This window comes from Salmo salar, chromosome ssa09 (assembly GCF_905237065.1).
Source record: "Salmo salar chromosome ssa09, Ssal_v3.1, whole genome shotgun sequence".
Lineage (NCBI taxonomy): Eukaryota > Metazoa > Chordata > Actinopteri > Salmoniformes > Salmonidae > Salmo > Salmo salar.
The window spans coordinates 18,333,682-18,345,816 of NC_059450.1; the positions used below are offsets into that span (position 1 = coordinate 18,333,682).

At 46.0% G+C, this 12,135-nt stretch overlaps 1 protein-coding gene across 1 annotated transcript in view; it reads right to left on the minus strand.

Annotated features, from left to right (window-relative positions):
- The window catches only part of LOC106610878 (TOG array regulator of axonemal microtubules protein 1), a 40,989-nt gene that overhangs the window by 14,279 nt on the left and 14,575 nt on the right, over window positions 1–12,135 (minus strand). The window contains 3 exon segments of the mRNA XM_014210526.2: window positions 78–367; window positions 463–705; window positions 794–922. Coding sequence (XP_014066001.2) covers window positions 78–367; window positions 463–705; window positions 794–922 — 662 coding nt within the window.

Consider the following 12,135-nt stretch of genomic DNA (forward strand, 5'->3'; position numbering starts at 1 on the left):
ATTGAACTGACTTGCCTGGTTAAATAAAGGTACAATAAAATAAAAAGCAGAGCCGTGTGTAAAACAGTGATCCTAACCTCCTGCCGGTCCAGGTTCTCCTCTTCCTGCTCCTGGTCTTGGTCCTGCAGGCTGAGGTGATCCAGGTTCCTCTCAGACAGATGGTCCTGCAGGCTGGATGGAGCTGGAGGATTGAACCGCTGGCCATTCTGAGACTGGCCCCGCTCTGGCAGGGGAAGGCCTGGAGACCGGGAAACAGGCAACACGGTCCGCGTCCCACTCAGAGCCTGACGGAAAGACGAGGCAGACGAGGAGCTCACCAGAGAGGCACGGAGAGGCCGTGGAGAACACCTGCTGGATGAGAAGTCACCTGTGGGGACAAAGAGAGCACTCAACAACATGCCTCAACTAAATAACATGACGACCAGGATCTACCCAATAATACAGTAGATACCAGACCCATACTTGATATGTCTTTCCAGGAGCTGGGGTCTAGTCTGTGGGGGCTGCTCTCTCTCTTGTTGGGCCAGGTGTTGGACATAGACAGTGAGGAGTCAGCGTGGCGGCGGGACAGTGTTGGGGTCAGCAGGCCCCCGGGGAGTGTAGCCAGAGGGTAGGAGGGCAGTAGAAAGCTGCCCTGGGCCGAGGGGAGGGAGAACGTACGCTCAACGCCGGGGGTCCCGGGGAGGAGACGGGCCTTGTGTACCACTGCAACACAAAGATCCTTCAGTTACCTTTCAATGAAACTGGGTTCTGTAGAAGGCACATAGGCTGAGCAGAGTAAAGACTTCCTCACCTTCCTCTGTGTCAGAGAAGTTGGTCGATTTGAACATGTCAGGGTCCAAGTCAAGGCTCCCACTCCTTCTCAATCGTCCCGGGGATTCCCTCCTTCTAGAGGACAGGGGCGTATGGGGCTCTGCAGAACCTGGAGGACAATGATTCAGCTATTACTGTACCTCATAACCATTATCTATTCTCTATCAATACAGTATGATGACTTATTGTAGATGGCTTCAGCAACTCATGTTAAGTTTCAAAGTGATACGGTCAATGGAGTCCTCTTCATTGAGGGTAAGCTAAAGCTGAGGTCAGGCTAACCTGTGAGCCCAGTGACTGGTGTAAACTGATCCTAGTTTGTTTCATTTGATAAATGATTCAGTCTAGGTTTAATACCTTACGCTAAGTCAGAGCTTAGTTAAAACATGCATTGACAAACCCATTCTTTCAGTAACGATGGAAAACAGCTTTCACGAGTGAGCAGCAGAAGGGCGGGGGAGATTTCTTAGAGACTATTTGTTCATACTGGGTGGTAAAAGTTTCTGGCGTGTTCTGCGGCCTCCAGAAAAAAAAAGAGTCAAGTCCAGTCTTGCCTGTGAGCACAGGCTGCTCTTTTAAATATTGGCTACATAGCAGTTCGCATACACTCCCACCACAAAACACTCCCACACACAATTCAGCATAGAATCTAGCAGTTTTTGTATTCCACTGCATGCTGTAAAAGCAAAAAACAGAGCAAAAATAAATACAATTCATAATTATTTAACATTTTTCTAGGCTACTTTAGCAAAGTCTTGTACAATATTTTGGTACATGGACTCAATTCAAATTCCCAATGCACCTGATACAATTGTAGTCTTCACTTACAGGATTACATTCAGCATTGTGTCAAGATTACATATGTGTACCGGTAGTCAAGGCAGTGGAGGTAGGGATAAACTATATCAGAGCAGTACGTATTATGTCCAAATGAACCAATCATGCATTCCATACCCCTAAAGTGGCTTCTATCTTATTCTCATTTCACAGGTTCCCTCACTGTAAGGTATCTTGATAAAAGTTGCACACCAAGATACTAGCAATTTAATACCTAATATCTAATATCGCTAGCATCCCTGATGAGAAGAGACCATGTTCAGGACACAGTATCTGCTGTATTATCTCAGTTGGCTTCCCTACCTAGTCTGGTCCTTTCCTTCCTTTGAGAGTTTTTCTCCTGACCACTCTTCCAGAGTGGGCCAAGTCAACAGCGGGCTAGTTGACTGCAATGGGAAGGAAGCCTCTGACAGGTTGGTGGACGTGACCACAAAACCAACTGTGACTGCAAAGTGTAGGAACTTTAATAAATCATTGTAGCCAACTCTATTGCTTTCATCCACTTTACTGGCCTTCCTCCCTCACAATTAATACCTCATATATTCTCCTTTGTTTACAGAGAACAGAAAATGTATGTATTTGATCACATTGGGTCCATACTCGCGAACATTAGAAAACGTTTACATTTAACCAGGACCTCGGTCTGAAAATGCGCGTCAGCCTGTTACAACAGTCGACGTAGTTGCATGTGATTGACCTCTACTTTGTAGCTGATCCCATCATATAGCAGAGGGCTACCGTGTGCCAGGTTTACCTCACCATATAGCATAGGGCTACCGTGTGCCAGGTTTACCTCACCATATAGCATAGGGCTACCGTGTGCCAGGTTTACCTCACCATATAGCATAGGGCTAACGTGTGCCAGGTTTACCTCACCATATAGCATAGGGCTAACGTGTGCCAGGTTTACCTCACCAGCTGACAGTGATTATTCCCTGTAGTAAATTCTGCATCAGCCCATCAAACATTTTAGACATTACATCCACCAACCAATTGCATTTCTTAAAAGTCCAATGCAGCTGTTTCTATCTCAATATTACACTGAACAAAAATGAAACACAATATGCAACAATTTCAAAGATTTTACTGAGTTACAGTTCATATAAGAAATTCAGTCCATTAAAATAAATTCATTAGGCCTTAATCTATAGATTTCACATGACTGGGAATACATATATGCATCTGTTGGTCACAGATACCTTAAAAAAAAAAGAAAGAAAACGTAGGACCAGTCAGTATCTGGTGTGACCACCATTTGCCTCATGCAGCGCAACACATCTCCTTCGCGTAGAGTTGAACAGGATGTTGATTGTGGCCTGAGGAATGTTGTCCCACTACTCTTCAATGGCTGTGCAAAGTTGCTGGATATTGGTGGAAACTGGAACACTGTCGTACACATTGATCCAGAGCATCCCAAACATGCTCAATGGGTGACATGTCTGGTTGGTACGCAGGCAATGGAATTGTGTGCAGATCCTTGCAAGATGAGGCTGTGCATTATCATGTTGAAACATGAGGTGATGGCGGCGGATGAAAACAAGACAATGGGCCTCAGGAACTCATCACGGTATCTCTGTGCATTCAAACTGGCATCGATAAAATGCAATTGTGTTCATTGTCCGTAGCTTATTCCTGCCCATATCATAACCCCACCGCCACCATGATTTGATTTGATGGGGCACTCTGTTCACAACATTGACATCAGCAAACAACTCGCCCGCATCTGCTGGTACAGTTGAAACTGGGATTCATTCAACAGCACACTTCTCCAGCGTGCTAGTGGCCATCGAAGGAGAGCATTTCCCCACTGAAGTCGGTTACGATGCCTAACTGCAGTCAGGTCAAGACCCTGGTGAGGACAAAGAGCACGCAAATGAGCTCACGTGAGACGGTTTCTGACAGTTTGTGCATAAATTCTTCGGTTGTCTGTGTGCCTGGTCTCAGACGATCCCGCAGGTGGAGAAGCCGGATGTGGAGGTCCTGGGCTGGCGTGGATACACCTGGTCTGCGGTTGCGGGGCCGGTTGGAATCTAAAACGACGTTGCAGGCGGCTTATGGTTGAGAAATGAACATTTATTTCTCTGGCAATAGCTCTGGTGGACGTTCCTGTAGTCAGCAAGCATGCCAATTGCATGTTCTCTCAAAACTTGAGACATCTAGGCCTCCCGAGTGGCGCAGTGGTCTAAGGCACTGCATTGCCACTAGAGATCCTGGTTCGAGTCCAGGTTCTGTCGAAAGCCGGAAGACCCATGGGGCGGCGCAAAATTGGCCCAGCGTCGTTAAGGGAGGGTTTGGGCGGCAAGGAAGTTCTTGTCCCAATGAGGACTAGAGACTTCTATGGCGGGCCGGGTGCAATGCACGCTGACACGGTCGCCAGTTGTACGGTGTTTCCTCCGACACATTGGTGCGGCTGGCTTCCGGGTTAAGCGAGCGTTGTGTCAAGAAGCAGAGCGGCTTGGCTGGGCTGTGTTTCAGAGGACGCATGGTTCTTGACCTTCGCCTCTCCCGAGTCTGTATGGGAGTTGCAGCGATGGGACAAGACTAATTACCAATTGGATACAATGAAATTGGGGTAAAAAAAACTTGACATCTGTGGCATCGTGCTGTGTGACAAAACTGCACATTTTAGAGTCGCCTTTTATTGTTCCCAGCACAAGGTGCACCTGTGTAATGATCATGCCGTTTAATCAGCTTCTTGATATGCCACACCTGTCAGGTGGATGGATTATCTTGGCAAAGGAGAAATGCTCACTAACAGGGATGTAAACAAATTTGTGCACAAAATTTGGGAGAAATACGTTTTTTTTTTGTGAGTATGGAACATTTCGGGGATCTTATATTTCACCTCATGAAACATGGGACCAACACTTTACATGTTGCATTTATATTTTTGTTCAGTGTAAATCATTTCTGGGTAACAATTTAGTTTGTACCTTACTCTGTTTTCCATCACAATTGTAAAAAAATAAACAAAAATAGGTTCTTAGCAAAGAGCAAATTCTCAGGCAATAATTTTCTAGGACTGGCAGACTGGTCTGAGTGGGGAGGGGAAAACTGAAAACGAGCTGTTATTGGCAGAGAAGTTTGGAACTCTTTCTATTGGTCTATTAACTAATTTACCACATGGTATGTCACCAGGCAGGCAAAAACTCCACCCCACCAACTCTAACTGTTATTTCCCAGTTCATGATTCCAAGATGGGCGTAACATTGCATGTCCTGTCTATGTCCGTGTTTGGTGTTTTCCCTGTGCAGTTTTGCTTTGTTGATCTAGTCTATATCTGTGTCTTATTTACAATTGTTGTTTTGAGCCTACCCTTTGAAGCCCAACTCTACTTCTAGGCTATATTAATATGCAAATGTTTTATGCAGGCCCTGGAAAGGGGTGTGTGCTAGTGGGTCTGGGCAGGTGTCATGTAGTTGAGGTTTGCATGGTGTTGTCATTTGTATGTTCTGAATTGTTTATAAAAGATCAAATTAAATAAAAAATTATAATAACATGCAAAGATTAACAAACAATATAGCTCTCCGCCCATCTTCCCTACCTTGGCTCACTTGCCTCCCTTGCCAGCCTGCAGTAGATCTGCTCTTATGGGTCCGAGTTTCCCTGTTTTCTCCGGACTGATCACCAGTGACCATCGTGGATTCTTCGCTGCTTCTCCGCTGAGCCCTCGCCTATCCAGGCCTTCAGTGTCTCCCAGAGCTTTCCCCGCTGACTCGCCGCGGCCCAGCTGTACTGTTCTTCTTCTTCTATGTTTCTCAGATTGTCTCCTTGTTGATACACCGGAGCGCTACGAGCCTTTCTCAACCCTGAGCCCCAGGCTTGGATCCCTTCGCAGCGGGGCTACATCTCATACCCTCCATCTACAGCAGATCACTAGGAGTGCTAGCAATGCGCATCGGTGCCCGTATTTGGAACGGTGGCATTGTACCATCTCTGCAATGAGGTGTCATTTATGGCTTTTCCTCTTGTTTTTTTGTAACGTCTGTTAATGCCACATTGCATCCCGTCCCGCTCCTCGGGCCAGTCCCGCTCCCTCCCCAGGGTGAAACATCGACGCGTCTCCCCACCTCATCTAGGATGTTATTTCATTCATGGTTACTCTAGGGACTGTCTGTTTGGGATATTCTCTATGTTACCCCGATGTCTGCTTGTACGCTAATGAAACAGATTGGCCAAACGCTTCCCATTAAGTCTATCATGAATTACCTCTCATGCGCACGGCAGCCTGAGAGCGCCGATAACAGTCATGGTCTTACCATATTATTGTTGATGGTTTCTGGTAATGTACATTCAAACCCTGACCCTGGCAATTCCTCTGTTAACAACTCTGTCATGCCTGATGCTAATAGCGTGACCTTTGAAGACTTCTGTAACCGCAAAAGCCTCGGATTTATGCATATGAACATCCGGAGTCTCCTCCCCAAACTTGATGAGCTGAAAACATTAGTGCACACGACCACCCCTAACGTTCTGGCCATCTCCGAATCACGGCACAGGAAATCTGTTACAAACTCTGTTTTCATTCCTGGCTATAATATCTTCTGGCAGGACAGGTCCTCCAAGGGAGGAGGGGTTGCCATCTATTGTGAGGAGAGTCTGCAGTGCTCTGTCATTCTATAGAAGTCTGTGCCCAAACAGTTTGAGCTGCTGCTGTTAAACATCAAACTCTCAAAGTACCTCTCTCTCACTGTTGCTGTCTGTTCAAATCAAATTGCATTGGTCGCATACACATGTTTAGCAGATGTTATTACGGGTGTAGTGAAATGCTTGTAAAAAATAAAATGGTCATTCTTCCAAATTTCAACGATTTAATAGTGCCTGAATGCTCACTCAAAAGTCTGTGTTATCTCGAACCGTCTCTGTGACAAGCTGCCACTGCTGGGATCTCTCCCCTACGGATCTTTATCTAAGCGCATAGCCTATACTTTTGTTGTGACTTTGTGGCTACAGTTCAGAAGCACAAGTAGGCTACTCTATTATACCAAAAAAAGGGAGATGGCCGGTGTTTCCCCACTACAAACAAACGTCTGCCACTGTCTGCCACTGACAGCTGGGTGTTTCAGTATCTGAGAGAATGAAAACGAGGAGATTAGTAGATTGACTTCCCTGATGAGGCAATCTGGGAGTAAGCCCATTGTAGAGAGGGGTTCTCCCAAGCAACATAGAAGGAGAAAATGTTTTAGATTATCACTGTCATCAAGGAGCAGGATCCCTGTAACATGAGATGATTGTCTTCTCCAACCACTCACATCTGTTGTCTAGCCTACATGGTCTCATAGCAACCAAGGTGGATAAACTCCCCTTTTCTGTCTAATGTGGGTCATGCAATAGATGTTCATCAAACCCTCTATCAACGTACAGTACGCCGACATTTTCCAAAACTGACCTCAACTTGAAATTCATGAGAATACAGCTCTGAGATGACAAACTCACATATTGCAATGTCACGGGGGGGAAAAATAATAGTTACACATCGCAATATTATATCGATATTAGACTCCAAGTATCAAGCATCCAAGATTTGTAGAATAATCATAAAACTGAGCAGGTGAGGTTGGAAACCCAAAAGGGCTTCAAATATAAGTACAAAAAAAGGTTACACCAGTTAAACAGAGCAGACTAATTATAAATGTACATGATATACTCAGTATACAAGAAAAAACATGTTTGATTATGTGTATGTGTGAGTAAGAGAGTTAAGCTACATGATAGAGAATTGACTATGTGAGGTGCAGCAGTGGGGAGGGTGAAGGTTATCGCTGTGTGTTGTATGCATGGATTTGGGAATTAACCTGGAAGAATCTATTGAAGGGATTAGGTAGGCTGTCTGGGAGGTTTGTGTATTTGTAGATAAAGGTGCATTGTTTCTTGTATATTAATGTTGTAGATAGACAATATAGTGAGTTTCTTAATCAGATTCTTGCGTGATAAAATCATCAAAAATAAATGGGAAGTACGGTAGCAGACAAAGCAGCAAGGACATGGATATAGATATAGATATAGATCAGGAATAACAAAGGTCCAGGGATCGAACCCTGTGCTTGTGTTCCTAGCTCCAACAGTGCAGTAGTATCTAACAATTCACAACAATACACACAAATCTAAAAATAAAATAATGGAATTAAGGAATATATAAATTAGGACGAGCAATGTCAGAGAGGCATTGGACTAGAATACAGTAGCTACACATAAAATGAGTAAAACAGTAAGTAAACATTATTAAAGTGTCTATGTACATAGGGTAGCAGCCTCTAAGGTGCAGGGTTGAGAAACCGGATGGTAGCCGGCTAGTGACAGTGACTAAGTTCAGGGCAGGGTACTGGGTGGAGGCCGGCTAGTGACAGTGACTAAGTTCAGGGCAGGGTACTGGGTGGAGGCCGGCTAGTGACAGTGACTAAGTTCAGGGCAGGGTACTGGGTGGAGGCCGGCTAGTGACAGTGACTAAGTTCAGGGCAGGGTACTGGGTGGAGGCCGGCTAGTGACAGTGACTAAGTTCAGGGCAAGGTACTGGGTGGAGGCCGGCTAGTGACAGTGACTAAGTTCAGGGCAGGGTACTGGGTGGAGGCCGGCTAGTGACAGTGACTAAGTTCAGGGCAGGGTACTGGGTGGAGGCCGGCTAGTGACAGTGACTAAGTTCAGGGCAGGGTACTGGGTGGAGGCCGGCTAGTGACAGTGACTAAGTTCAGGGCAGGGTACTGGGTGGAGACCGGCTAGTGACAGTGACTAAGTTCAGGGCAGGGTACTGGGTGGAGGCCGGCTAGTGACAGTGACTAAGTTCAGGGCAGGGTACTGGGTGGAGACCGGCTAGTGACAGTGACTAAGTTCAGGGCAGGGTACTGGGTGGAGGCCGGCTAGTGACAGTGACTAAGTTCAGGGCAGGGTACTGGGTGGAGGCCGGCTAGTGACAGTGACTAAGTTCAGGGCAGGGTACTGGGTGGAGGCCGGCTAGTGACAGTGACTAAGTTCAGGGCAGGGTACTGGGTGGAGGCCGGCTAGTGACAGTGACTAAGTTCAGGGCAGGGTACTGGGTGGAGGCCGGCTAGTGACAGCTATTTAGAAGTCTGTTCCCGCCTGTGCTCAGACTGCTCTAAGTGAACTGATTGCCCGTTATACCTCCTCAGAGTTTGTGTTATTAGGTGACCTCCCAACTCTGTACAACTCCAGCTGTAAGCTTTAAACCTCCCCCAGATTGTACAGCTCCTCCCAGCAGATACAAGCCCAAGTCTACAGATAATGGCACACTCATAGATGTTATTCTCACTAATATGCCTGCTAAGTACACCTCTGCAGTTTTCTGCCAAGGCCATAGTGACTACTGTTGTATTGTCCACAACAGTACCAATGTTAAACGCCCCCTCTCTGATTATTGTCAAACATCTGTTAAAGCACTTTAATGGGCAGGCCTTGATACATGACCTGGTATCTGTACACAGGCCCAGAACGGACCTTATCCCTTGTGTTGAGGACACTTGGTGCCATTTTAAAAACCTCTTCCTCACAGTCCTTAATAAATATGCTCCTCTTAAGAAGGTATGAACCAAAAATTGCTACAGCTTCTGGTTTAGCGCTGAACTGTCTGAGTTGATCCAGTGAAAACACCTGCTCTGGCATAAAGCAAAGACCTCCACGGACCCTTCTGACTCGCAGCTCTTTAGGGAAGCAAGGAACAAGAGCACTCAATCAATCAGGAAAGCAAAAGCAGGATATTACAAAAAAAAACTATTAGTTGCCTGTGGTTCTGACCCTAAGAAGTTCTGGAACACTGAAAACCATGGAGAATGAAAATTCAACCTCTCAGCTGCCTTCTGCACTCAACTTTGAAAACACTATCACCTCTGATAAAGTCAGAAGGGTTGAGAGTTTCAACAAGCACTTTGGCAGGGTTCACCTCAGATTTTAACCATGCTTGCTGTGAGCCATGCTTCCCCCCAGTAGAGTTCTCCCTCAGAGCACCCCCCGTTTCTCCTTCCAGCCAGTACAGAACATCGAGGTCCTAAAGGAGTTGAGTAATCTGGAACCTAATACAATTAGCTGGGCTCAATGATCTGGACCCCTTCTTTCTGAAGCTGAAGCATCATCTCAGCCCCCATCACTTGCCTCTTCAACCTCACCTTACAAACATCTGAAGTCCCACAGAATTGGAAAGCTGCTGCCGTCATACCACTCTTCAAAGGGGGCAACAAGCTAGACCCCAACTGTTACAGACCAATCTCCATCTTGCATTGCCTTTCTAGAGTTTTCGAAAGTCTGGTCAACAAACAGTTAACCCGCCACCTTGACTCCCACAGTGTTCTTTCATCAATGCAGTCTGGCTTCAGAACTGTCCGTGGGTGTACCTCTGCAACACTGAAGGTTCTAAACAACATATCTGCTTTTGACAACAAGCAGTATTGTGCGTCTGCTTTTATTGATCTGGCTAAAGCCTTTGATTTTGTTAACCACTGTATCCTGCTCAATAGACTCATCGACCTAGTGTTCTCAGAGAACTGTCTAGCCTGGTTTGAAAACGATTTTTCTGTCTGTGTACAATGTGTGAAATCCAAAGGCCTACAGTCCAAACCACTGGCTGTATCTATGGGAGTTCAACAAGGATTGATTCTTGGGCCGACCTTATCCCTGAGTAGATTAACAATGTTGCGCATGCTGGTGGTGACTCCCCCATCCACCTTTATGCCGATGACACTATCTTGTACACAACTGGCCCCTCCTTGAACACCGTGCTGACCACCCTACAACATAGCTTTAACAACATCCAGCATGCCTTCTCTGACCTTCACCTATTCCTCAATATCCCAAAAACTAAATGTATGCTCTTCAACCGGAACCTACCTTAACGTGCCTGTCCTCCTAACAATTTCACCCTGAATGGGTCAGAGCTAGAGTATGTTGACACCTATAAATATCTTGGTATATGGCTGGACTGCTCACTCTCATTCCATACCCACATCCCCCACCTTCAGTCTAAAGTTAAATCCAGAATTGGTTTCCTGTACCGCAACAAAACATCCTTCACCCACTCTGCCAAGCACACTCTTGTATAAATGACCATAATGTCAATCCTGGACTATTGCGACGTAGTTTTACAGGCTTGCCTCCAAAACCTCCTTCAATAAACTAGACGTATTTTTACCAAACTGCCATCTGCTTTGTTACCAGTGCCCCCTTCAACACTCATTACCATGACCTTTACACCCTGGTCAACTGGCCCTCGTTACATACACAACGGCAGACCCACTAGTACCACCCCTTTAGCTCACTCAACATCTCCACTACTAATAGCAACTTTCGCTCTGGTAGATACACTATATATTCAAAAGTATGTGGACACCCCTTCAAATTAGTGGATTCGGCAATTTAAGCCATACCCATTGCTGACAGGTGTATAAAATCGAGCACACAGCCATGCAATCTCTATAGACAAACATTGGCAGTAGAACGGCCTTACTGAAGAGCTGAGTGGCTCAACATGGCACCGTCATAGGATGCCACCTTCCCAACAAGTCAGTTCGTCAAATTTCTGCCCTGCTAGAGCTGCCCCGGTCAACTGTAAGTGCGCTTATTGTGAAGTGGAAATGTCTAGGAACAACAACGGCTCAGCCACAAAGTGGTAGGCCACACAAGCTCACAGAACGGGACCACCAAGTGCTGAAGTGCGTAAGAATTGTCTGTCCTCAGGTGCAAAACTCACTACCGGGTTCCAAACTGCCTCTGGAAGCAACGTCAGCACAAGAACTGTTCGTCGGGAGCTTCATGAAATGGGTTTCCATGGCCGAGACCTCACACAAGTCTAAGATCACCATGCACAATGCCAAGCGTCAGCTGGAGTGGTGTAAAGCTTGCCGGTATTGGTGAATCACTCGTCACCATCTGGCAGTCCAACGGACAGATCTGGGTTTGGCGGATGCCATGAGAATAGTGCCAAAAGTAAAGTTTGGTGGAGGAGGAATAATGGTCTGGGGCTGTTTTTCATGGTTCGGGCTAGGCCCCATAGTTCCAGTGAAGGGAAATCTTAATGCTACAGCATACAATGACATTCTAGACTATTCTGTGCTTCCAACTTTGTGGTAATAGTTTGGGGAAGGCCCTTTCCTGTTTCAGCATGGCAATGTCCCCATGCACAAAGCGAAGTCCATACAGAAATGGTTTGTCAAAATGCGCTGAATTAATTGAGGAACATGACAACACTCTGAATTTATGAACAATTCACAATAATGTCACTGGCGATCAAAGATATTTACTCTATCATTATTAAATATCAGTGTCATTTGCACATGCAGCCAAGCCGACAAGGTGGCGCAGCGACCCTCCTATTTGGGGAGAATCCTGGCATTGACCATATCTTGGTTTTAAATGCTTTGAATGGGTACTTCCGGTTCTTCAAGCATTTCCCGGGACCCTGGGATAAATATGAATTATTCCCGCTATTGAAACTTGGAAGATGTTTGGGAAAATATTCATCCCTAGCCTGCACGTATATGGAAG